At 31.9% G+C, this 24,394-nt stretch overlaps 1 protein-coding gene across 1 annotated transcript; it reads right to left on the minus strand.

The window, feature by feature from the left end:
* Positions 1-3,074: 3,074 nt before the first annotated feature.
* On the minus strand, positions 3,075-13,819 carry LOC131943366 (zinc finger protein 883). The gene is made up of 3 exons (XM_059303450.1): positions 13,712-13,819; positions 4,827-5,879; positions 3,075-4,658 (listed from the first exon to the last, which is right to left on the minus strand). Exons 2-3 carry the CDS (start codon positions 5,852-5,854, stop codon positions 3,995-3,997), a joined length of 1,692 nt encoding a protein of 563 aa, XP_059159433.1. The 5' UTR covers positions 5,855-5,879; positions 13,712-13,819; the 3' UTR covers positions 3,075-3,994.
* Between the last annotated feature and the right edge of the window lie 10,575 nt (positions 13,820-24,394).

Below are 24,394 nucleotides of genomic sequence, written 5' to 3' on the forward strand. Positions count from 1 at the left end.
GGGGGGGGGGGTGTAGGGTCGGGGTTAGGGGAAAGGGGGGGAGGGGGGTTAGTGTTTTAAAGCAAATATTTTCAGTGGCAGCATTGGTACTGTCGAATTCACATATTATGAATTACTGAAAAGTAAAAAATAAAACAACTAAATAGCGGCGTATGATACGCTGCGGGTCGGCTCGTTATGTTTAAAGCTGAAATTGGAATTCTCCGAGCAAGTTTAAACTTAGAAATCTTTTTTTTTTATTTTTTAAATAAAATATAATTAGTAAAAGGAAAAGAAGGAAAATCTGTAAGGTATTCTAAGTGATGTCGTACTTCTAGCTTGAGGGGTGGGCCGGTGGGGAAATCCTAATTGTAAGTTGACGATTTGTAAAATATTACACTTAAAATATCTGTTGGTGTTGTGTTAGGGTAAGGGTTAGGTTACTGATGGTTTGGATTATAAGCATTGTTTAGTAAATTGTAAGTATGGGTTGGTTTTGCTTTCAACATTGTATAAGGGGGTCGTCCATAAATGACGTCACACTCGAAGGGTGTTATGAGGCAGTTGAAGGTTAGATAGAAATAGGTTAGAATGGTCTAGAATTAGGGGAGAGTGCGTGTGTGAGTTAAGTTTACCCTAGAGTATTGTTAACCCCTGTGTGTTTATATATTATTATCCCAAGGCGGTCAAGGTCGAATGCGGTATAAAAGCTGGAGTGAACGGTTGTAAAGAGTTAGTTGGTAGCGGTTAGGGCGAGGGCTACTCTGTTATGTGAAGAATTGAGTCCAAATAAAAGTATTGAAGTTAACAACGAATCGTTTCCTGAGTTGAACTAAACCCGGACGCAACAGAGGGGGGTCCGTAATGATGAGGGGGAGGGGGGGGGGTTCAGATGGTTTGACGTGACTATAAAAAAGCAATTGTAGAAAACGAGTTTTAGCCGTTATTTCGCCTTTTAGAAAACGGTTTAAATAAATTGTAATAGGAATTGATAAAAATGCTCTATGTTAAAAGAGTTCAAGTCTAAACGTTGTTATCTTTGTCCATGTGTCTGTCTTTTTCCTGTCTCCATGTTGAGAGAACATGAAGATTAAAGCTTTGAAAGTAGTAAAAATTTAAATAAAGTGCTTTGGTCTAAGGCTCAATACCATAGCTAGATCGGGTGTCACCCAAATAACGATGTGTATCTTTAGTATGTTAATAATACAGTTGGAACTTGCATAACATTATTTTTGTTTCATCACAAATGCATTTAGTGCATCTCTACATCTGACCAGGTCAAAAAACATAAGAACTATAATTTATATACCCTATGGGTTGCTAGGTTTGAAGAAAAATATGTACTACTTTGCTTTTACCTTAGCACTTTGAAACCATTTATAATTCATTAAATGTGTGATCAATATGATTAAGCTTCTTTTAAGTATATTAAATAGACTCTAGTTCTTTTTCATTTAACTTTTTTTGAAAATAAGTATCAATACGTTTTAACAATATTTAAACAGTATTTAACTACAGGCCGTAAACTGACGCATTTGAATTGTCTTAGTCAACAGACCTGTTTTATTTTCCGGCCCAAAACCCTTGTTGAGTGTTCATTTGGCCTGGTTGTAATAAATTGTTTTATTCTGTAAACTAACCTCAAAGAGTGTAGCCTAGTCATCGGACTTTCATGCTATTATAAAGCAAACTAAGTGTTGTTATGGTAATGGTATAAACTTATATAATAGTAATAGTCTGGATTGTGCACTTCTTGTAGTATGTTTATAGAAATTTTTGACAAAACCATCATTTTTTTGAGTAAACAACTCAAGACTGCAGGATAGTCATTAATTTATTTTATTTTACTTCTTGTTGAAAAAAAAAATTGTAAAATAAGCGTTTGAAATTTGAAATATTTCCCTAACAAGCATAAGTTGTCTGACACTGACCTTCACATACCTGGCACGTACAGGCTTTGGAGCATAACAAGAGAGAAAAACATACCCCAGCATTCAAAACACATTGGTCTCATTGGAATTTAAACATACAGGAAGTATTGATAGAAATACAATAACAATAAAAAAAAACAATTTAGCTATTTTAAAAACTTTTCATGTTATAATTTCTTATGAATCACTACATTAGAAATTTCATTAGGCTCTACAATGTTTGTTTTTTAAATAGTAAACAATACAAAATTAAATAATGATTAACCAATAATCACGGTATGTTGAAACTAAGATACCAAAATGTAACAATTGCAGCTTAAGTCTTTCTTTTCTTCAAATTGATAATTTTTATGCTGTTTTAAAAAATTTAAATGTTTATTCATAAAATTGTTATGTGTGGTTAATATCTAAATTCTATAGCCTATATGAATATGTGAAGATAATTATGTTGTACTCTTTTTAAACACATTGCATGTAGAGAGGTGTCTGAGGTTTGGCATCAAGTTCATTTGAGAAGGAGTGCAGAATGATAAAATCTATAGGCCTATACAACATGTTACAAATGCATTTAATTTAATTGAATAAAAAAACATTCATCTAGCAAAAGTAAGGAAGTGACCATAAGACTTAGCATTGGTTGGAGCAACTTTAAACTTGAGGTTAGTTCCATAAGACATATAAATGATGGGAGGAAGGGATCCTAAATGGGATGAATAAAATAATGTCAAACAATGCAAGTAGAAGTTTTAAATTTATTTTTAATTTATCCAGGTACTAAATTACCATTTAAATTTCAATCTCAATTCAATTTACAATAAAATCTGCATTAGTGATGACAATACATACATTTCAAGGACAAATATAGGAATAAAAAATTTTTTGGGGCAGTAAGTTTTTACATATGGTCTGTATGAGTTATACATTGCAGACAGTTGAGTTTGATCATATGATTTAAGATTCTATACCTCTCAATATAATGATTAAGGTCATTTAGCAAAAGATGAAAAAGTGTTTATAAAAAAAGATTGTCTGCTCAGAAGTTTTGATGTCACTGTACCTGTTGGCCAGATGCCACTGTGACTGCTGGCCTGATGTCATTGTACTTCTCTAATGCAGGTTGTTTTACCTGTCAACCTGATATTCTGTCATGTTCCTGTATGTCTGACGGAGCTGTTTGTGAATAGTGTAAATGTGTTAAGTTAAGAATTAGGATTGTGTAACAGTAGGGCCTACATTTATTGTAAACATCTAGTAAATGTAAATAAATGAATTGAACTTTGTGTTTTATTTTAGTTAGCTTCTGTTATTGTTAATAATGTAAACAAAACCATGCGGGTATAAAAATAAAACCCTGGGTTTCTAAAAGTTATAGCTTACTTCTCCTATCATACACATTTACAGATAACACCCATAAAAAGTAGGCTACATAAAGAAAAAAATTGTACACATGCAGCTGACATTATAGAATGCTATTTCCTTTTACAGTCAGAATACAATTTCTTTTTAGAGTATGTATAATAATTGACATGGTATACTCTTTGACAAAAGAACCTTTTCATAATACAAATATTAAAATTAATAAACTATGGCCCACTATTCGATGACCCTAGTTAAAGTTATGTGAAGAAAAAATTATAACAAGATATTCAATAATAATTTGCTCTAGAATTAATTATTGATGTTAAAAATTATATTAAATTGGTTTTTAGTCATGATGAATTTCCTGGATTACCTTTAGAATGAATTTTGATGAGTATTTAAATTAGATAATTGACAAAATCTTTTGTGACAAACATAAACATTCATGTGGCTTATCTCCTGAATGAACTTTGAGAAAATCTCTGACAAATACCAGATTAATGTGGCTTGTCTCTTGAATGACTTTTTCAAGAGCACTTAAATAAGAACTTTGAGAAAATCTTTTATACATACATATGGCTTATAACCTGTAAAAACACAAAAATCATAACACATTATACTTCCGAGTCAACTTTTTGTGATAAATATCACTATCATGTGGTCTCTCTCTTTAATGAATTTTTTTTGTGTGAAGATAAACAAGAAATTTGAGAAAACCTTGGATGTCAAACGTCACATTCACGTGGTCTTTCTCCTGAATGAACCTTTTTATGTGATTTTAAATTAGAATTTGTAGAAAACCTTTTATGACAAACATCACATTCATGTGGCCTTTCTCCTGAATGAACCTTTTTATGTTTTCTTAAATTAGTACTTTCAGAAAACCTTTTTTGACAAACATCGCATTCATATGGCCTTTCTCCAGAATGAACATTTTTATGACTTAATAAATTAGTAATTTGTGAAAACCTTTTATGACAAACATCACATTCATGTGGCCTTTCTCCTGAATGAATTTTTTTATGTGTTCTTAAATTAGAATCTTGAGAAAACCTTTTATGACAAACTTCACATTCATGTGGCCTTTCTCCTGAATGAACCTTTTTGTGTGTTCTTAAATAAGTACTTTTAGAAAACCTTTTATGACATACATCACATTCATGTGGCCTTTCTTCTGAATGAACCTTTTTATGTCTTCTTAAATAAGTACTTTGAGAAAACCTTTTATGACAAACATCACATTCATATGGCCTTTCTCCTGAATGAACCTTTTTGTGTGTTCTTAAATAAGTACTTTTAGAAAACCTTTTATGACATACATCACATTCATGTGGCCTTTCTTCTGAATGAACCTTTTTATGTCTTCTTAAATAAGTACTTTGAGAAAACCTTTTATGACAAACATCACATTCATATGGCCTTTCTCCTGAATGAACCTTTTTATGTTTTCTTAAATTAGTACTTTGAGAAAACCTTTTATGACAAACATCACATTCATGTGGCCTTTCTCTTGAATGAATCTTTTTATGTGCTCTTAAATTAAAACTTTGAGAAAACCTTTTATGACAAACATCACATTCATGTAGCCTTTCTCCTGAATGAACATTTTTATGTGATTTTAAATTAGAATTTGTAGAAAACCTTTTATGACAAACATCACATTCATGTGGCCTTTCTCCTGAATGAACCTTTTTATGGGTTTTCAAAGTAGAACTTTGAGAAAACCTTTCATGACAAACATCACATTCATGTGGCCTTTCTCCTGAATGAATTTTTTTATGTGCTCTTAAATTAGATTTTAGAGAAAACCTTTTATGACAAACATCACATTCATATGGCTTTACTCCTGTATGCATTTTTTTGTGATCACTTAAGCCAGAACTTCGAGTAAACCTTTTATAACAAACATCGCATTCACGTGGCCTTTCTCCAGAATGAACATTTTTGTGAGTTGATAAATTTATCTTCTCACTGTCTTGAGCTGTTTTATGTTTTTTAAAGTTAGAACTTTGAGAAAACCTTTTGTGTTTGACACTAGAAACAATCTGATATCTTTTGTCTCTAGAAAACTGGAGATTTTCTTCAACTTGAAGTTCAAGCCCTTTTTGTTGTTTATCCTCAAAAAATAAAAATCCTGTCAATAATTCTGGTTTTGAATCTTTACTACTTGATAAAGTTGTGACTTCTGATTTGTTATCTTCAGATGTTGATAATGTTGATACAGCAGGCTTTTTATCTTTACAAATTAAAAACTCAGTTGTAACATCAGGTTTAACATCTTGCAAGCTTATAAACATTTTGTTGGGTGTAAATTTATCAAGAGATGAAAAACTTGAAAATTCTGTTTCTGTGTCTTTAGAAGATGAAAATTCTGTTGTAGTATATGGTTTAACATCTTGAGAATATGTGAATGTCAAGTTGGGTTTTGCATCAACCATAGATGAAAATGTTGAAAATTCTGTTTTTATATCTTGAGAAGATGAAAATATTGTTGATAGATCTGGTTTCAAATCTTCTGTTAATTTGTGTGACTGTTCATCTACAATAGACAACATTGCAGCTAAATGCTCTGTTTCCTCTTCCATTCTTGACTGCTTTTTTATAAATCAACTGATGATTAAAAATGTTTTAACTGTTAAATGGAAAAGTGGTGATTATAAAGTCAGAATAAAGTATTATTATAAAAATGGCAAAATTAATGGCAGAAGATCTGTTAATCTTTTCACTCAGTCTGATGTGATCTAAAAATAGATTGCCAGTAATGCCAAGGTCATAAGATTAGGACTGCATATTAATATTTTCTAAATATTCTTAAAAAAAATACAAATTTGTAATCCAGTACTGCTTTTTTTGGATAACGATTGAGGAATTACCAAATGTGCTTAGATCCTATCACATCCAGTCAAGGTTATATATATTGTCACTTGGTTGACAGGAAATAAGAACAGCGTTTATGTCTTTGAAAAATGAGAAAAGATATTGCATATTTTTAGAACATAACACTTAATTGGCAGATGAAAAACAATGATACATTTTATATGTTAAAATATAATTATTTCATTAATTCAGCTAAAATTCCTAATATTTGTATTGAAAAAAAAATTAATATTATTTTCTTAGACAATTCTAGCCCTGACCTTTTAACCTAGCCTTAACCCAACCCTTGACCCTAAACTTAATTAAGATATAATGAATTAATAAAATAACATTAATGTCATTAGCACTAATAACAAAATAAACTCAATTAAAACAGGTTTTAATTGCAAAACCCATACTTGATATTTCTTCACACTAGTGATTCTACCATGCAGCACTCGAAATAATTAGTAAAAATAATAATAATATATTAAATTAAATAAACTTCTCTTGAAAATTCTAAAATATACACTTCAATTAAAAAATTCTAAAAATATGTAAGCCTACAAATAGAAGCAAAATATAACCACAAGATATGAGAGGATATATGAATGATGCATTTTCACTATTGTTCGTGGCTATAAAAAAAGTATTTCCGTATAATACATTATTCAAGTATCTAAAAAAAATATTAGTAATTCCTAAATATATACTTGCATGGTCAACAGTCATGTGATCTGTTTGTCTTTTTTGTGCTTTATAGCTTTTTAGGTGCAAAAACTATTGAGCAAAAAAATATTACATATCTTCTCATTAGTTCCCCATTTATTGAACTTAGATAATTCTTTTAGGCCTGTAAGTTATTAAAAAAATGTTGCTGCCACAAAATACAGTCTGCATTTAGTGACTTTTCCAATGTCATTGTCCGCTTGGAACATGTTTGCAAAAAAAAAATTTCTGTATTCAATTCAATTATTTACATTCAACTATTGTATGTAGCAATTGTTTTTCAAGTTAGAGACTAAATAGTAAAGGCCAAGGCTATTCCCACCTGGTTGGAAAAAGCACTATTTCGGTTATTTCCAGCAGACTAGGAATAGCATCCACGGCTATTCACAGTCAACTGTCATTTTTACCATATACAATTGGGAATAGGTTTAATATTTTACGATAAAAGCATTTATTGTGACTGGGGAATGAAGTATAGATTACCACACAGCTTCATGAACATTTGGGCATTTTTAACATTTTAACATTATATGCATAAAACAAAACAGTCACGACTGCGAGTAGCCTTAATACGGCTAGTCCTAGTTCAACAGGTGACTGCAAATAGACACTTTAAATAGTAAATAGACTAGATGAACAAAAATATTGAATCAATATTATTAACTCTAGCCTTTTTATTTATTATTTAATTATCTATATAGCTTTAATACAAGGTTGAGGAAGGAGCTTTCTGTCGCAGCCTAACGTGAATGGGCTATAGTAAATCATGTTAAAAGCTATCACTACTCTTTCACTATCACTGACTGTCAATTTGAACTTTATATTCCTGTGTTTTATGACTATATTTATTATTTATACACAATCAGCATGCTATGCTTTTGAAAATTGATAAAGGGTAAGTATACCAAGGTACAAAATATGCAACCTAACTAATTAAGTCATAATTTTAGTAAACATTCTATTTTCAGGTATGATAAAAAACAGACATAAATCTAGATATAAATCAGACATAAATCTGTCTTGCGCAGCACACATTTTCCCACGCCTTGTTTTCACCAAAAAAGATTACAATAAAATGGCATAAATTATTACCAGTTAATTGTAATGTGTGTTAAATTAATACTTTAAAGTTTATGATTCACATAAGCTGGTTTATGATTAAAGCAATACTTCAGTTATTTGATTTAAAAGACAAGATTACATAGAGCTATTTTCACTTATGTGCTGCTTGCGAGAAAAAAAAAACAATAGGTCAAAAGTACAACTGGGAATTCTTAAATAACAGACTGAAATAGATCGGATAGTTCCGTTTTCTAAAATTAATGATAGCCTTGTAATCGATAGTTTTATCCCTCTACAGTTTAGTGAATGCGAAACTGGTAGCCATTTTAGTAAGCGCATGAGCCGTGAGATGCCACGAAAATGAATCAAAGCGTTGAATCGAACGGCCTACTGGTAGTTATCTAAATAAACACATTGCTGGCTGATGTCAATGCTAACCCTGTCCTTAACCCAAACCCCAACCCCAGTTACTATGAGTAGTTAGTCCTACTGTCGTACGCCTAACGTTTCTAATCATTCATAAAATAATAATTATAATAAATAGGCCTAGGCCTAATAAAACTAGATTAACTAGACTAGATTAGCGATGCTCACTAACTTATAAATTTTGTTATTTTTCGACGTAAACATTACCAATGAAAACTTAAGATCAATCTTAAATCAATCAAATACTTAATTTGTTGATGATAAACTCATTTGGAGCTTAATTACTGATTTTTATTAATTGGCCACTCCCAGCTTTGCAAGTAAAAAAAAACCGTGACAACCATGTGTCTATCTGAAAAGGAGAACTCTGCAGGATGGACCTTGCAGCTGATTTGATTTTAGCAGAATATGCACAGTACTGTTGATTTTATTACCACATTTCTATTCGTATGGACACTGTTTTCGTCAGAATAAAAATCACATGATGGAATTGGATCTATTTCTAGAAATTTTTAATATTTGATTTAATTTTTTTTTAAATGGAAGGGTGTTTAAAAAAGAAAACTAAACCCAAATTAATGAAAAACATGTTTAAGAATATATAGTACAGATCTAATCTGTTCAAAGATATTCAATCACATGCATGTTTTATTAACTAGTGTGTTTTAGCAAATGCTTAATTAGGACAATACATAAAATATAGAGATGTCATTGTAAAATGAATCTAATCCTCCTCTCTCGTTTGACTTGGGACAGGTGTGTTATTTACAAAGTTTTGTCGTTGCTCAGTTTAAAGTATTGTAAAGATTTGTAAGTATTTGATTTATTTAAAAAAAAAACTGCAATAGCATTAAAATTGATCAAGTCAGCGAGAAATGCCTTCTAAACAGCGTCACGGGCAGTGCGCGCGACAGACATCTCGCTCGCATAGTTTTGTCAACCAGAAAAGTTAGCCTATCAAATACAATGAATCAGGCCTATAAAATAAAAAGAGGCCAATCGCATTAAAATGATTGCATGTGAGCGAAGATAGGCCCTATGGGTAAATTACAAACATCGTCAGCCCGCCTGCGTTTTTTGTCAACCAGCGAGAGAAAACTCACAGCACAGTGTGAGCATGCGCTAAATCTAGTCCAAGTGCTTTGTTATCTCAAGTTATAATTAGTATTGTAGGCCTAGATTAATATAAAGTTCAAATTAAATGTATTTAATTAAGATGTGTGTCTATTTGATTTTTAAAATGTCAGCGCATTAAATTGAATTGATCACCCGAGAGCGTTATTTAGGCCTATGCCTATGCATTCCAAACATCGACACAGGCCAAGTGTGACACACGACTCGCTTGCTGTTTTTTTCAGCGAGAGAGGCACCGCCCGCCACAACGCGGGCACAGCACATTCATGTCCTAGGCAATGCGTACTTGGTTTACTAAGTACTAATTAGTAATGTAAACTTAGACCAAACGCTAAAATCATTTAATTAATCAGGCCTCTAAATTCTTAATAATATAAACATTATTAAGCCTAAAAATGTTTCAATGCAGACCAGTGAAAATAATATTATAATTAGCCTAATTAAAATTTAGGAAATCAATACGAATTAAGACAAATTAATTAAGCTATAACAAATTTGAAAACAAATAATTAGGCCTAAATAAGCACACAAAGACCAACGCTCACTACAAAGTCCAGGGATCAACACAAAATAAAAAAAAAATTAACAGATCGTTGTGGTTTAAGGGCTTTTAGAGTCATAGTATAATCCAAAAGCCAGGTAAAATATCCATAATTTATTAATTAGGCTTAATTAATCTAATTACGCTAGCAAAATAAGCTGAAAAAGAGTGTCAAGTGAAAAGAAAACACAATTATATAAGCAGCGAGAGGATACTACTGTACAGCTTCCGTAACAATAGCGATGACGTCACAATAAAAAATTACGTGCTTTCATTGACCTTTTTGGAATGCTGATTTCTTAAAATGGATACAAAATAATTACAATATTTTTTCACTAAACGATCAATCTAATAATACCCTACCTTACAGTGCCATTTGGACACCTTACAGACCATTATTTAAAGTTTTTAAACAACTCAAACTATACCCATGTTTACGTTTGACCTACATTGTTGGGAGCAAATTTAATTTTTTTTTCTGGCAAAAATAGCTTTCTCATCTTCAGATAGCTTAAAATACGCCATTTTTCGCGTGATATTTATTTTCAAAGTTAATGTTAAGGTGGTCTCTCGAACAACGCAGAAAAAAATTGCCCAATCGTAGGCCAAGGTGTGGTAGCCATGTTCTGGTTAGCAACCAAGGGTAAAATCACGATATAGCGTCGGTTATTATTCTGGAATTGTACAGCAGTAAAATACAGTAAAACCATGGCGTAGTCTGTCGAGCCGTTCCGGAAACCACCAGAAATACTGTAAACCATCATTTATTTGCCGCCATATTAGTTTTATATCTATATATATAATTCTCTTCTAGGAGACGTTAGAAAACAAGCTGCAAGCGCGCCTAGCAGTCCCCTCTCTTCCTCTCTATCGCTACCACCCCCCCTCCCATGGTCTGGTAAGCTGTGGTTCACGCTAATTGTTTATATTCGTAGAGCCGGGTTTAGTGACGGCTGTTAGGGGCAGATAATTTATAGTTTGAAACTATTTTAAACTTAGAAGAGGTAACTAAGAGGAGGCTGCTTTCACGGGGTGGGGGGGGGGGGGGGGGAATGGGGGTTTAGTGTTTTAAAGCAAATATTTTCAGTGGCAGCATTGGTACTGTCGAATTCACAAATTATGAATTACTGAAAAGTTGAAAAAACAACAATTAAAACTAAAAATAGTGACGTATGACCGTGGGTCGGCTCATTGGTTTTATTACATAATGTTTCAAAATGTGCAAGGATTGATTTTAGTTGCATTTTAAATACTGTATTGCTAATTACTTTGTATTTCTAATTATTTTAAGTGTATGTACTAATTATTGCAGCTACTAAACATTATTCTAGTTCTTCTTACTACTTTAGTAAACTTTACTTAACTTTAGTAAATCTAATCGTCTTATTTATTTTACTAACAGAACTAGACTACTAGAGCTGGTTGTCGCAAATCTTCTGCAGGTTTTTTATAGTGTTTCTTAAAAAAAACATTAATTACTACACTCGACTTTAGTAATAATATTTAGATTTTAGATTTACTAATTGTTGCTTTATTTTTTGTGAGTTAAACATTAAATTAAGTTATTACATAAATTTAATGCACTTGACTTTATTTTTCTTTCAACGGTTAAATAAACTATGGTTTACACTAACGAATGTTATCGAAACGAACATTACCCAATAATTTCCTACGCTATATCGTGATTTTACCCAACCAAGGACGCTTTCAAGTTAGTGAGCATCGCTAGAGTATAGGCATTTTGGTAAAAATGTTTCTATTTAACACGAAATGATAAAATTTACATAGAACCAAGAAGAGGATCTGCCATTTAATAAACTACAAAAATTATCATTCTAGGCTCAGTAGTTTTTTATATGAATTTTTAAAGTTTACAGCTTATATGTTCAAGTAAAGTTGCAAAATATTTAGTGCCCTTCTTTGGGTTTGTATAACATTGTTTTTATTAAACATATAATGTAAAAAATGTTCATACTGATGCGAGAGAGTGTAGACAACAGGAATATGCAAGTGAAATAAAGATCAATTTAAAGGAAAAGAGTTTATAATTAACTTATTTTAGCCCAATTAAGGTGTGTGGTGCAGTTCTACAATCATTGTCACAAGTCACTTTTCACACTGCATATCTATGTTGTTATTGATGATATAAAGATAAAACTTAGCACATAGATGCTTAAGGATGTTGGAAATAGAAACTTTTAAATTTAATACATGCTAGAAGAAAAAGAAAATCAAATATAATGAAGTCTAACTAAGGGGGTGGGACTGAAATTTTGCATCAATAATACCTGGGTATTATACTCATACTGAAATATTATATGTTTAGGATTATGCTGAAGTATCTAAATATTAGTAGCATTAGTTGTAGGCTTCTCTAATAAGTAGCCAAGGATTGCTAATCAATAAATAGTGTAACAGAAACTAGACGAGGTGTGTGGCAACCAAAGGATATACAGCTGCCTTATTTGCTGGTCAGAACCTACTAGATCTATATAAAAAACATTTGGCCTACTGTTGTTTAGTTTGTTATTTTTAAGTAAAATTAAATTACATTGTTCAAAGTGTTACTGTTTCTGTTTTCTTTTTTACTTTTAAAAAAATGTATTACTGTTGCTTTAGATCACATTGTTAAAGTGCTAAATGTTCCTATTTTATCTTTGACTTAGTTTTTTTTTTTAAATTTCCATTGCCTCTATAGTATAGATCTAGTACTATACACTGTAGTGGTCTATATTTTACCTAGGCTATTATTTCTATTTGATTTTTATATTAGGCCTACTCATTGGTTAGGCTATAGACTACTAATAAAAAGTTTAAAATTTAAATGGAATTAGTTTAGACTTTTGTCACTTTCGACTGGAGAGCAATATTTATTTAGATCTAGATCTAGAGGAATCTAGGACCAATTTAAAATTTTAGGCCTAATTATTTTTTCAATAGCCTATTAGATCTAGTATTTACTTTACCCTCTTGACTAATATGGAAGATTATTAATGAATGGGACTAGATCTATTAATTCCAATGCTTTAAATTTTATTTAAAAAAAAAAAACCTATTTTATAAGCTTAGATCTTGCCAATCCAATAAACACTGTTAAACAGCAATAATGTGCGAATTTTCTATTTCATGCCTATGGGCCGTCATGAAAATCCTAACTCGGCCGCCATTATTAAAATTGCGTAGATCTAGATATCTATATAACTTCACGCAAGAAGCAATATCTCCTATAAAAAGAGCTCTAAAGCCCATTAAACCAACATTTCCATCCATCAAAATGGTTTGGCATTACTTACTAGGCTCCTGTCCTGTACTTATTCTCTTTTTTAAAGACGGAATTTTGTTCCGAAAGTAGCGGTTCGGTACTGCGCGGTTTCCATAGATTTTCGCTATCATCGTTAGGTTGCTTTCAGTATCGAGTATTGTAAAATGGCAGCTACTTCTATCATTGAAACATTTAAATGATAAAATTCAACGCATATGATAGTATCGTATATATTTAATTTTTCGATTATGATGGCTAGAATAAAGAAATAGCATTCATCGGAATGGCGAATTTTTTCAAGTACGCATGAAAAAGTCCGGATGTAGTTTGGATCGCAAGACGGCGGCGAGTCGAAAAGCCTACTTCTAGAGTAGATCTAGCCGAGATTGCAATACTACTAGATCTACATCTACATCTAACAACCCAACACACCTATTTTATGGATGAGTCTATTATCGGACATCAGTATCTAAAATCATCCTGAATGAATATTACCATGCAAGCGGCATCTGAAAATCAGCTACCATCTTTATTTTAAAAATGGGCGGTATTTTTCAGAAAGCGCCGGTAGGTGGCGCCACAAACAATGGTCAATATTGCTACGCAGAGTAGCCACCCCTGACATTAGGTGGCGACACGTACATCTAGGTTAAACTATTTGTAAACAAACATGTATGCTGATATTTAAATACATAAATAGTATTGTACTATTTACTGGATAGATTTTCAAGTTATTTATAATATAATTAAAATTACATTTTAACTACTGTTATTACAATTGACAAAATATAATCAGCTTTATTTCTAAGTCATTCACATAATTACTATTGAGTTTTCTTTTGTACCATTTTCTATTCACTGTTTTATATAACTACTTTTGCTAAATGTATCGCTGGTTATTTCCCTTAGCTTAGCTACATTCAAATAAGGTCACATGCCAAGATATACAAGTACACATGTATTTGGAAGATCTGAATTAAATTGGGTGTAAACATTGTTAATAATTTAATATTTGAATTAAGATAATCTTTAGACATCTTTATTGTGTTCAAATGTAATCACATTTTTGTTTTGTTTTTACCTTTAATATTGTGGAAAATGAATCTTGTATTGGATGTCAAAAATTGTAGAACTGAATAATCGGATTAGGATTTGGGGATCTATGGCAGCAGGGTGAGACTAAAACAACTTCAGTAAGCGCTACATTTCCGATAAGTTTAATACAAATTATGTATACAATAGGTTAGAAAATCTGGTTCTAGATGGCTCCAAGTGGTTGTTGCAAGAAATTGAAGATTTATAACATTTGAGAAATTAGTCCAAAATAACTACCTGGTTATGTTAAGACTAAAAATTATTATCCAAATAATTACAAGTAATATAATAGTAGTTTACCGAACACTTATGTCATTTAATTTGGATTAGTAGAGTCAGATTGTTGTGGCGATGTTATATTATTTAATATAAATAAAAAACTAGGCTATACCCCACTGACAGCAATTGTGTATTTTATCATGAAAAACAATTGTTGTGACTCTCAATCTCTCATTATTTTACTTTCCTTGGCCACTCCAGTTGACTTCAAGAAGGGGTTGTGGGTAGTTATTATAAATTTATAAAACAATTATAAACGGCTTTTCAACGGTTTATAATCGATACAAAAATATGGCATAGTTGTGAACACACGGATAAACAGAATATAAGACAAAACAAACTACCAAGAAGTTACAAAACACGAGTAAATAAAACAAAGGCTCAATAACAATACATCAGTTTAATAATATCTACAATTATAGGCTATTCTTAATACACACGCTAGTACACAAACAAAGATATCTAAAGCACAGGACTAACCTACACTAACCTTGTTTGGAGAACCCAGCTAAACTGAGACAATCGTTCTCACACACCTTAAATATCGTGACAGAAAACAGGTACCAGCTGGTTGTCTAGACTCACAGCACAAGCTTTGAATAGGGACGAACGGGATAGGGTACAAAGCAATGTTCCCTCTAAGGACCCAGAGTGTGTGTGCAAAAAATATGTTGTGTGCGCGGTGCTAAAAATGACTTGGGCAACTTTATATGTATGTTTAGGCTTGCAATTAAGCATAATAATGAAGGCATGCATTTTGATAAATTAATAGTATAATGTGTGTGACTTATGAAACGTATGCAATTAAATGGAGATACGAATACCATCAAAATAAATAAAAAACTAATAAAAACGTTCAGTTATACTTAGACAACAAGTTATATGGTCGACTTACTATGTTAAAGTAAGACAGTCATATGGTAATAATGCTAATACCATAACGGTAATACAAACGCAATAGTTTAACATATGCAACATTTAATAAAGCTGACTTAAAAACAAATATTAGCTAACCTTTCAGGGGCATTTATTGCAATTTCTCGCGTCTAACCTTGCATTGCTTCCACACCTTATATGCTTTGTTTAAATCCACATACTCTCCAGCATTTAGATATAATTTAATTTGCATCAGATTCTCCAAATGTGTGGCTTCAAGTCTATTTCATGCTTGCACTTTTATTATGTTAATAAGGCTAAAACCTTGTTCGTAATCAGCACTGCATGCTTGGAAGGTACAATAATGTCACTTAACTTTGCCAGTGAGCTAAATTTTGTTATTTGTTTTGACAAATCTTGCATATTCAGACATATAATTTACAGAAACAGATTTGAGTTTTTCACTTTATCGAAATTTGAAGTCATTGTATTGGATGGTAATTAACTGATCATTTGTTGTACGTAACCCGTCTTTGTACTTTACGCACAGTTCTTTGATATCTTTGACGCCGAACTCAAATGCATATTTTTTAAAACCTGTAGCATAAAAAAAGATGACAAAAACTGCAGTTCATCTCCTAGAAACCTAACATTTAAATGGTCGCAGACTGATTGTATGTACTGTGTGGTTTGCCTTGTGTCGATTCTTTCGTTTAACTCACACTTTTCTTGGCTTTAATGTTCAGTGTAGTGCTGTGTTACGCCTGTCTCCAGAGCTAAGGGCATCACTTGCAGTAAGCTGAGTTATTCCACTAAAAATGGTTTTGTAGAATACAGAATTGACTGGACGAAATTTAAAATAAAGGATTAGCATTTTATGTACTGTTATGCCATCAACTATAAGCGTGTGGAATGATGCTGCTCGAAGTTCTGTCAGTATGTTCTTTACAACAACCTCGTTGATTATTTAAACAAACTCAAAGATGTAGTTCTTACTTCGCCAACTGTCTGGTATAGAAACCTACTTCCCCATGTGGTTATGAATCAGTTGTACCGACCGCATCGAGGCGTTCATCTTAATGATAAGAAGAACATTATCCGTTAGGATTCGAACTTTATCCTCGTTTGATCGCTGGCGCTCGTTTTGCTCAATTAGTTTTCCTCGCTCAATGTAAGTTTCAACCAGCAGACGTTTAAGGTCAGTTCCATGTGAGCTGTTGTACGAAATCGCAACATTTCCTACGTAAACGAGAGACAATAGTTGACGTTTACAGTAGTCAAGCGCCCATGATTCCCAGAGCTTTCCTGTGACCAATTCGTTGTTTATGTTGGTTTTGTTACAAGTAGTAGCAGCACAGAACTTACACTTCAGTCCAATCTCATCTGAATATTCGTAGATGCTTTCTAATTCAACCGAAACATTATATGATATGGCGTATCGGTTGTTACTATAACTTTGAGCCATTCCAGTTTAAACGAATCTATCGCTTTTTTTTTGTGCCACATTGTTGTACTGCTTGTTACACACATTTTTCTTTTCAACATTTTCAAATAGCACACAGTAGTGGACATTTATTCCTGATTTACCTAACCAGTCTGTGAATACTGAAACAGTTCGATCCAGGTGCACGTAATAATCCCAAGAATTGGATATATAGTATATAAATCCTTAAACCAAACAGAAAAAAAGACATCCACCTTTAGTAAAGTAGATTTTACATCTGACTTGGGTAAACCGTCTTAGTATCAGGAGGTGGTGGTGGTTGGGAGATGGGGGAGGGCAGTGACAATAGAAAATAAAACCTTGCATGGTCAGCTAGTAGCCACAATCCCTTTCCGGTATTAGGTGTCAGTAAACCATTAAATCAAGCAGAGGGAGGGTCACCCAGACATCACATCGGTACCCGCCCCGCTCAGTTTAGAGTGAAGTCATTAACTGGACCTGTGGTATGACAACCAAGGTCACACCCCCCCCCCCCCCCCCAAGTCAATGATACCCCTTGGTTTCTGTTTATGCATCAAAACACAAAGATTGTTCGTTTAACAAAACAGGCAATAAAAATGTCGCTTAATTCAAACCACTGGCCACATATTTTTTTTTGTGAATCAGGCTAGCCCGACGTTCTGATAATCTGTGCGCGGGGTCAGAAAATGTCTGCGCGGCACATTTGAAAGTACTGCGCGGCCGCGCAGCCGCGCAGCTTAGAGGGAACACTGGTACAAAGTATAAACAACATTCACCCCACCCTCACTCATTACCTACACCCATATTTTTTTTAAAGATTGTATTTTAAGTTTAGTAAGATTACATAGACTTTTCAATGTATGATGTTACATTTTAAAAACAATACAATAATTCCAGAGCTAATATGCCTTCAAAAAGCAATTGGAAGCTAGTTTGCATAATATTAATAAACATGAAAAAATATATGAGAAAAAAAACCGGATTAGGACATTTAGATTTTTTCAGGGGGGGGGGGAGTGACACTCTAAGTGCCACACACCGGTTACACCCGACCCAGCGACGCCACTGAATAGAAATATACATTTAGATATAGAATTGCAATTGGTATTACATATTTGACATGTAAATAACAAGTAAGATTAAATAAATATAAACTGCTATATACCATTTTCATTTTATTTGTCCTATTATGGATAAAGTTTATAAAGAAAGATTCATTTGTATAATAGTCATAGACATCATGGCTCCGTCGATAGATGTTCGTACTTGAATGGAATATAGTAAAGGGAAGTAACTATTAATCACAAACAGTTAATAAAAGACACACAAAAGAAACAAAGTAAAATGCACGTGGATATTTTTTATCTTAGAAACCTTATCTCTTCTTTGTTCTTCTTCGTTCTTAATTATTAGTGTTGAAGGGGATCAAAATTTATCTGCCAGTGGGTTTGAACTCGAGACTTTGTTCGAATTTATCAACCATGAGCTTTTACCACGCCTCCAACACAATTAAGCGGTACGTGTCAACTGGTTATGCGCCCTTGAGGCCATTGACTCCGATTTCAGCCTGCTTTTCTTTTTGGATTTGCTTCCATAGCCTTTGTCCAACCAAGAACAAACTACAAGGCAGCAGTTGTTTAATTTTGGAGTTGTCTCTCCTAGAAGAGTGGCTGTCCCCAGCTAATGAGCCTCATCTGCCCGAGAAACCTTATCTATTTATTGATATTTCATAAAATTTTACCATCACCTGTTTCTATAACAATATAATAATCTGTATACGTTAAATAAAAGAAACCTTAACAAATTGTAGTAATAAATATTTTAATTAGTGAATCTTTAGTTTAACCAATAATGTCTACTTATTTACACGATAAAAACACATTTTTTCAATGTAGCAATTGCATTTTCAAGTTGTTTTTTTTTCCTATTTTACTTTCTCCTATATACGAAGTATAGAGAAAGTCATGTAATCGTGCACAAAAATAACATTAAATTTTGACAGTTTTAAACCAGTAGGCCTACTTTGGGTGTCTTCCTTAACATTAGTATAGGTATCCAATAGATACTAAAGTGACCCACGCTTTTCTTTATAGTTATTTAAATAGTAGTCTATAATTTATTTTCTACTTTTTCTACTTTTTTCTACTCCACATTCAGAAAGGCGTCACACCTCAGACGTTTTTGTCTTTTAAAAACACTGACTTCGTCTGACAACATAATCTTTTCATATGCTGTCGTCACAGGTGAACTTTACACCTACCCAACACTACTTCACCTGCCCAGTGTTTCGCCAAGTCTCATACAACATATTTTATCTTTAAAGAGAAAAGATTCCGACCGAGCATGGTTCTGACGACACTATCCACGTTATATACTGAGAACAAAGAAATAGGTGAACTCTACTTCACCTGCCCTGTATCAGGCTAAGTTCCAATAGGCAAAGGCAAAATTATCATTCACAACTAAAAAAAAAAAAAAAAAAAAAAAAAAAAAAACAACACTGGCATGTCTAAAACCCATGCCACCCAAATAATAACCTAATGTGCTAACACCTTAGCTAGCTAGGCTCGTACTCTCGATAAGTTAATAAATATTCAAACATGTAAAAAAAGGGAGTTTTAGTAGTCTAGAGATGCACTAAAAAGTAGAAAATGAATTATAGACTACTATTTAAATAACTATAAAGAAAAGCGTGGGTATCTTCCTAGACATTATTAAATATCCAATAGATACTAAAGTGACCCACGCTTTTCTTTATAGTTATTTAAATATTAGTTTACAATTTATTTTCTACTTTTTTTAGTGCATTAGTACATAAAAGCTTGTTATTAAAACGTATTTTATGAATTTTTTAACTGTGCACTGAATTAACTAGCTATGTTAATGATCAAGTTAATGTCCTTGATTCTATCCGTCTCACTATACTTCTAAAAAAATAACTCCTTACACATTTAGCTCCAATAAATTAATAAAAGTAGGATATCCCTAAGTCAGTCTTTTTTTTTTTTAAATTTATTTTACTTATTATTGGTAAAAAAAAAAACAAATTGTGAAACAAGCGTTTGAAATTTAAAATGTTCCACTAAGAAGCATACGTTGTCTGACACTGACCTTCACATACCTGGCAGATACAGGCTTTGGAGCATCACAATAGAGAAAAACATACCCCAGCATTCAAAACCCATTGGCCTCATTGGAATTTTAACATACAGAAAGTGTCGATAAAAATACAATAACAATAAAAAAAAAATTTAGCTATTTTATTTTATAAAATGTTCATGTTATAATTTCTAATGATTCACTAGATTCTACATTAGAATTTTCATTAGGCCCTACAATGTTTGTTTTTTAAATAGTAAAGAATATCAAATCAAAAATAACAACCAATAAACACATTATTCATTATGTTAAAACTGAGATATCAAAATGTAACAATTGCAGCTTAAGTCTTTCTTCAAATTGATAATTTTTATGCTGTTTTATAAAAATTAAATGTTTATTCATAAAATTGTTATGTGTGGTTAATATCTAAATTCTAGAGCCTATATGAATACAAATTTGAGGTTTGGCATTAATTTCATATTGAGAAGGAGTGCAGAATGGGATGAATAAAATAATGTCAAACAATGGAAGTAGAAGTTTTAAATTTATTTTTACCAAATAAGTTTGTATAGAAAGTTAATTGCATCATTTTACTGATCGAAACAGAAACTTGAGTACAAAGCAAGCATTAGTCAATGGAACAATAATGAGCAACATGTTTATACATCTTTATGCTATTAATTGTAAAATTTTAACTGGATCCGCACTTGGTTCCTAGTAGAAATTAACTTTTACCAGGTACTAAATTACCATTTAAATTCAATCTGATTTCAATTTCCAAACATTTTATATCTGCATTAGTGATGACAATAAATATATTTCAAGGACAAACATTGGGGAAAAATTTTTTTTGGGGCAGACAGTTTTTACATATGATCTGTGTGAGTTATACACTGCAGCCAGTAGAGTGATCATATGATTTTAGATTCTATACCTCTCAATATAATGATTAAGGACATTTAGCAAAAGATGAAAAAGTGTTTATAAAAAAATATTTTGTCTGCTCAGAAGTTTTGATGTCACTGTATCTATTGGCCAGATGCCACTGATGTCATTGTACTTGTCTCATGCAGTTTGTTTTACCTGTCAACCTGATATTCTGTCATATTGCTGTATGTCTGACTGAGCTGTTTGTGAGTAGTGTAAATGTGTAAAGTTATGAATGAGAATTGTGTAACAGTAAGGCCTACATGTATTGTAAACATCTAGTAAATGTAAATAAATGAATTGAACTTGCACTTGTGGCCTGAACAAAACCATGCTGGTATAAAAAGAAAACCCTGGGTTTCTAAAGTTATAGCTTACTTCTTCTATCATACACATTTACAAATAACACACAAACAAGTTAATAAAAAGTCTAGTGACAATTTAAGCGAAATTTCCTTATGTTATCTAAAATAGATAGTGATCAAGTTTGTTTTTAAAAAATGTGAAAAAATTATTAGGCCTAGCGAAACAAAACCTTGTAATTGTAACTCCCTATCACTCTCATATAAATTATAAATAAATTAATAGGGTACAAAAATAACGTTTGAATTAATAAGTAAACAAGTTAATTTTGCGCTAGAAAAAAGACAACTATATTAACCTATATCAACAGAAATAGTTTTATTTTAACGAGTAGGCCTACAAGATGCTCAGTTTAAAAAAGTAGTAAATATCATCCTAGGCCTACAAGATGCTCAGTTTAAATGTTCTTAATTAATTTTTTGTGACCGAACGAAAGAATATTTTTGAAAACTTTCTTCGGCAATATTGGTTCAAATTATGGCAGGAATCGATTGGTAAATGTTTCAAGTCACTAAGTGGTCTGGTTGCCAAGATATGGAGCAAAAACTGCATTTGTTCAAGGTTTTTTGGCTTTTCCGTGAAATCCAAGAAGGAATTCCGGAAATTTTTTTGGCCCACAATCATCCTTGGAACTTGCTTAACATATTTGCTTTGGAACTAGTCCTCGATATTGCTTCACTGAGGAGGAGATACGACTTAAAGGCTGCGGACACACATCCATCCAGAAATGACGCATTATTAAACGCAATTTGCCAGTATGGAAATTGCGCAAAAAAGTAGGCTACATAAAGAAAAAAAATTGTACACATGCAGCTGACGTAATAGAATGCTATTTCCTTTTACAGTCAGAATACAATTTTTTTTAGAGTATGTATAATAATTGACATGGTATACTCTTTGACAAAAGAACCTTTCCATATTACAAATATTAAAATTAATAAACTATGGCCCACTATTGGATGATTTCTAGTTAAAGTTACGTGAAGAAAAAAAATTATAACAAGATATTCAATAATAATTTGTTCTAGAATTAATTACTTATGTTAAAAGTTACATTAAAATTCTTTTTAGTCATGAAGAATTACCTGGATTACCTCTAGAATGATTTTTAATGAGTATTTAAATTAGATAATTGACAAAATCTTTTGTGACAAACATCAACATTCATGTGGCTTATCTCCTGAATGAACTTTGAAAAAATCTTTTATGACAAATACTAGATTAATGTGGCTTGTCTCTTGAATGACTTTTTCAAGTGCACTTAAATAAGAACTTTGAGAAAAATCTTTCATACAGACATATGGCTTATAACTTGTAACAACACATATATCGTAACAATTTATTCTTCTGAATCAACTTTTTGTGATAAATATCACATTCATGTGGCCTCTATCTTTAATGAATTTTTAGTGTGTGAAGATAAACAAGAAATTTGTGAAAACCTTGGATGTCAAACATCACATTCATGTGGCTTATCTCCAGAATGAACATTTTTGTGCGCTGATAAGTTTCTCTTCTCACTAAACTTTTTATGACAAACATCACATTCATGTGGCCTTTCTCCTAAATGAACCATTTTATGTCTTTTTAAATTAGAACTTCGAGAAAACCTTTTATGACAAACATCGCATTCATGTGGCTTATCTCCGGAATGCATTTTCACATGTGTATATAAGCTACATCGATGAGAGAACCTTTTATTACAAACATCACATATATATGGCTTATTTCTTGAGAGCACTTTTTTATTTGTACTGAAATTACAACTTTGAGAAAGACTCTCATGGTCACCATCATATTCAACTTGCTTATTTCCTTCTTGACCTGTTTTATGTTTTTTTAAGTTAGAACTTTGAGAAAACCTTTTGTGTTTGACACTAGAAACAATCTGATATCTTTTGTCTCTAGAAAACTGGAGATTTTCTTCAACTTGAAGTTCAAGCCTTTTTTTGTTGTTTATCCTCAAAAAATAAAAATCCTGTCAATAAATCTGGTTTTGAATCTTTACTACTTGATAAAGGTGTGACTTCTGATTTGTTATCTTCAGATGTTGATAATGTTGATACAGAAGGCTTTTTATCTTTACAAATTAAAAACCTAGTTGTAACATCAGGTTTAACATCTTGCAAGTTTATAAATGCTTTGTTGGATGTAAATTTATCAAAAGATGAAAAAGTTGAAAATTCTGTTTCTGTGTCTTTAGAACATGAAAATTCTGGTGTAGTATATGGTTTAACATCATGAAAAGCTGTGAATGTCATGTTGGGTTTTGCATTAGCCATAGATGAAAATGTTGTAAATTCTGTTTTTATGTCTTGAGAAGATGAAAATATTGTTGATAGATCTGGTTTCAAATCTTCAGAGTTTAAAAATTTTGTTAATTTGTGTGACTGTTCATCTACAGTACAATAGATAACATTGCAGCTAAATGTTCTATTTCCTCTTCCATTCTTGAGTGCTTTTTATAAATCAGCTGACGATTAAAAATGTTATAAATGTTAAATATTCTTAACCCAGGCCCAAACCTATTTTCACTTACCAATTTCTAGCTTTGCCCTTAACTTTTGTATCGTTTGAGATAATCAAACCACATTTGATATCAAGGCTCAGTATTAAACAACAATTCAGCACGATTAGGAAATTCTTTGTTTTTTAGTCTTGGATTTCTTCAAAAGACTACAACTTTTGAACCGGTTGAGATAATCAAGCCAAATTTGGTTTCCAGGCTCAGTATCAAACAACAATTCAGCAAGAATCTGAAATACTTTAATTTTTACAACGTATGAACATAACAATGTATATAAGACAAACACAGCCGATAGCCGTGGCTCACTTTTTCGTTTCGGCAGCATTGCTTTAAAAAAATAGTATTTGTATAACAAAAGTTTGCACTAATAAAATATTTATATACAGAAAATTGTTTTTTACTACTAACTAAATATAATGACAAAACTATAGTAACGTATCTATTTATTGTTATATTAATAATAAGTATAACTGAATAATAA

The sequence above is a fragment of the Physella acuta genome, unplaced genomic scaffold (assembly GCF_028476545.2).
Source record: "Physella acuta isolate Inbredline_101_S28 unplaced genomic scaffold, ASM2847654v3 ptg000454l, whole genome shotgun sequence".
Taxonomy (NCBI): Eukaryota; Metazoa; Mollusca; class Gastropoda; family Physidae; genus Physella; species Physella acuta.

Excerpts from the sequence above, each read along its gene's own strand:
- LOC131943366 (XM_059303450.1), bottom strand. The coding sequence starts at position 5,854 with ATGGAAGAGGAAACAGAGCATTTAGCTGCAATGTTGTCTATTGTAGAT. Across the intron at positions 4,659-4,826 it reads TGTGATGTTTGTCATAAAAG|GTTTTCTCAAAGTACTTATT; the intron begins GTTTTCTCAAAG and ends TTGTCATAAAAG.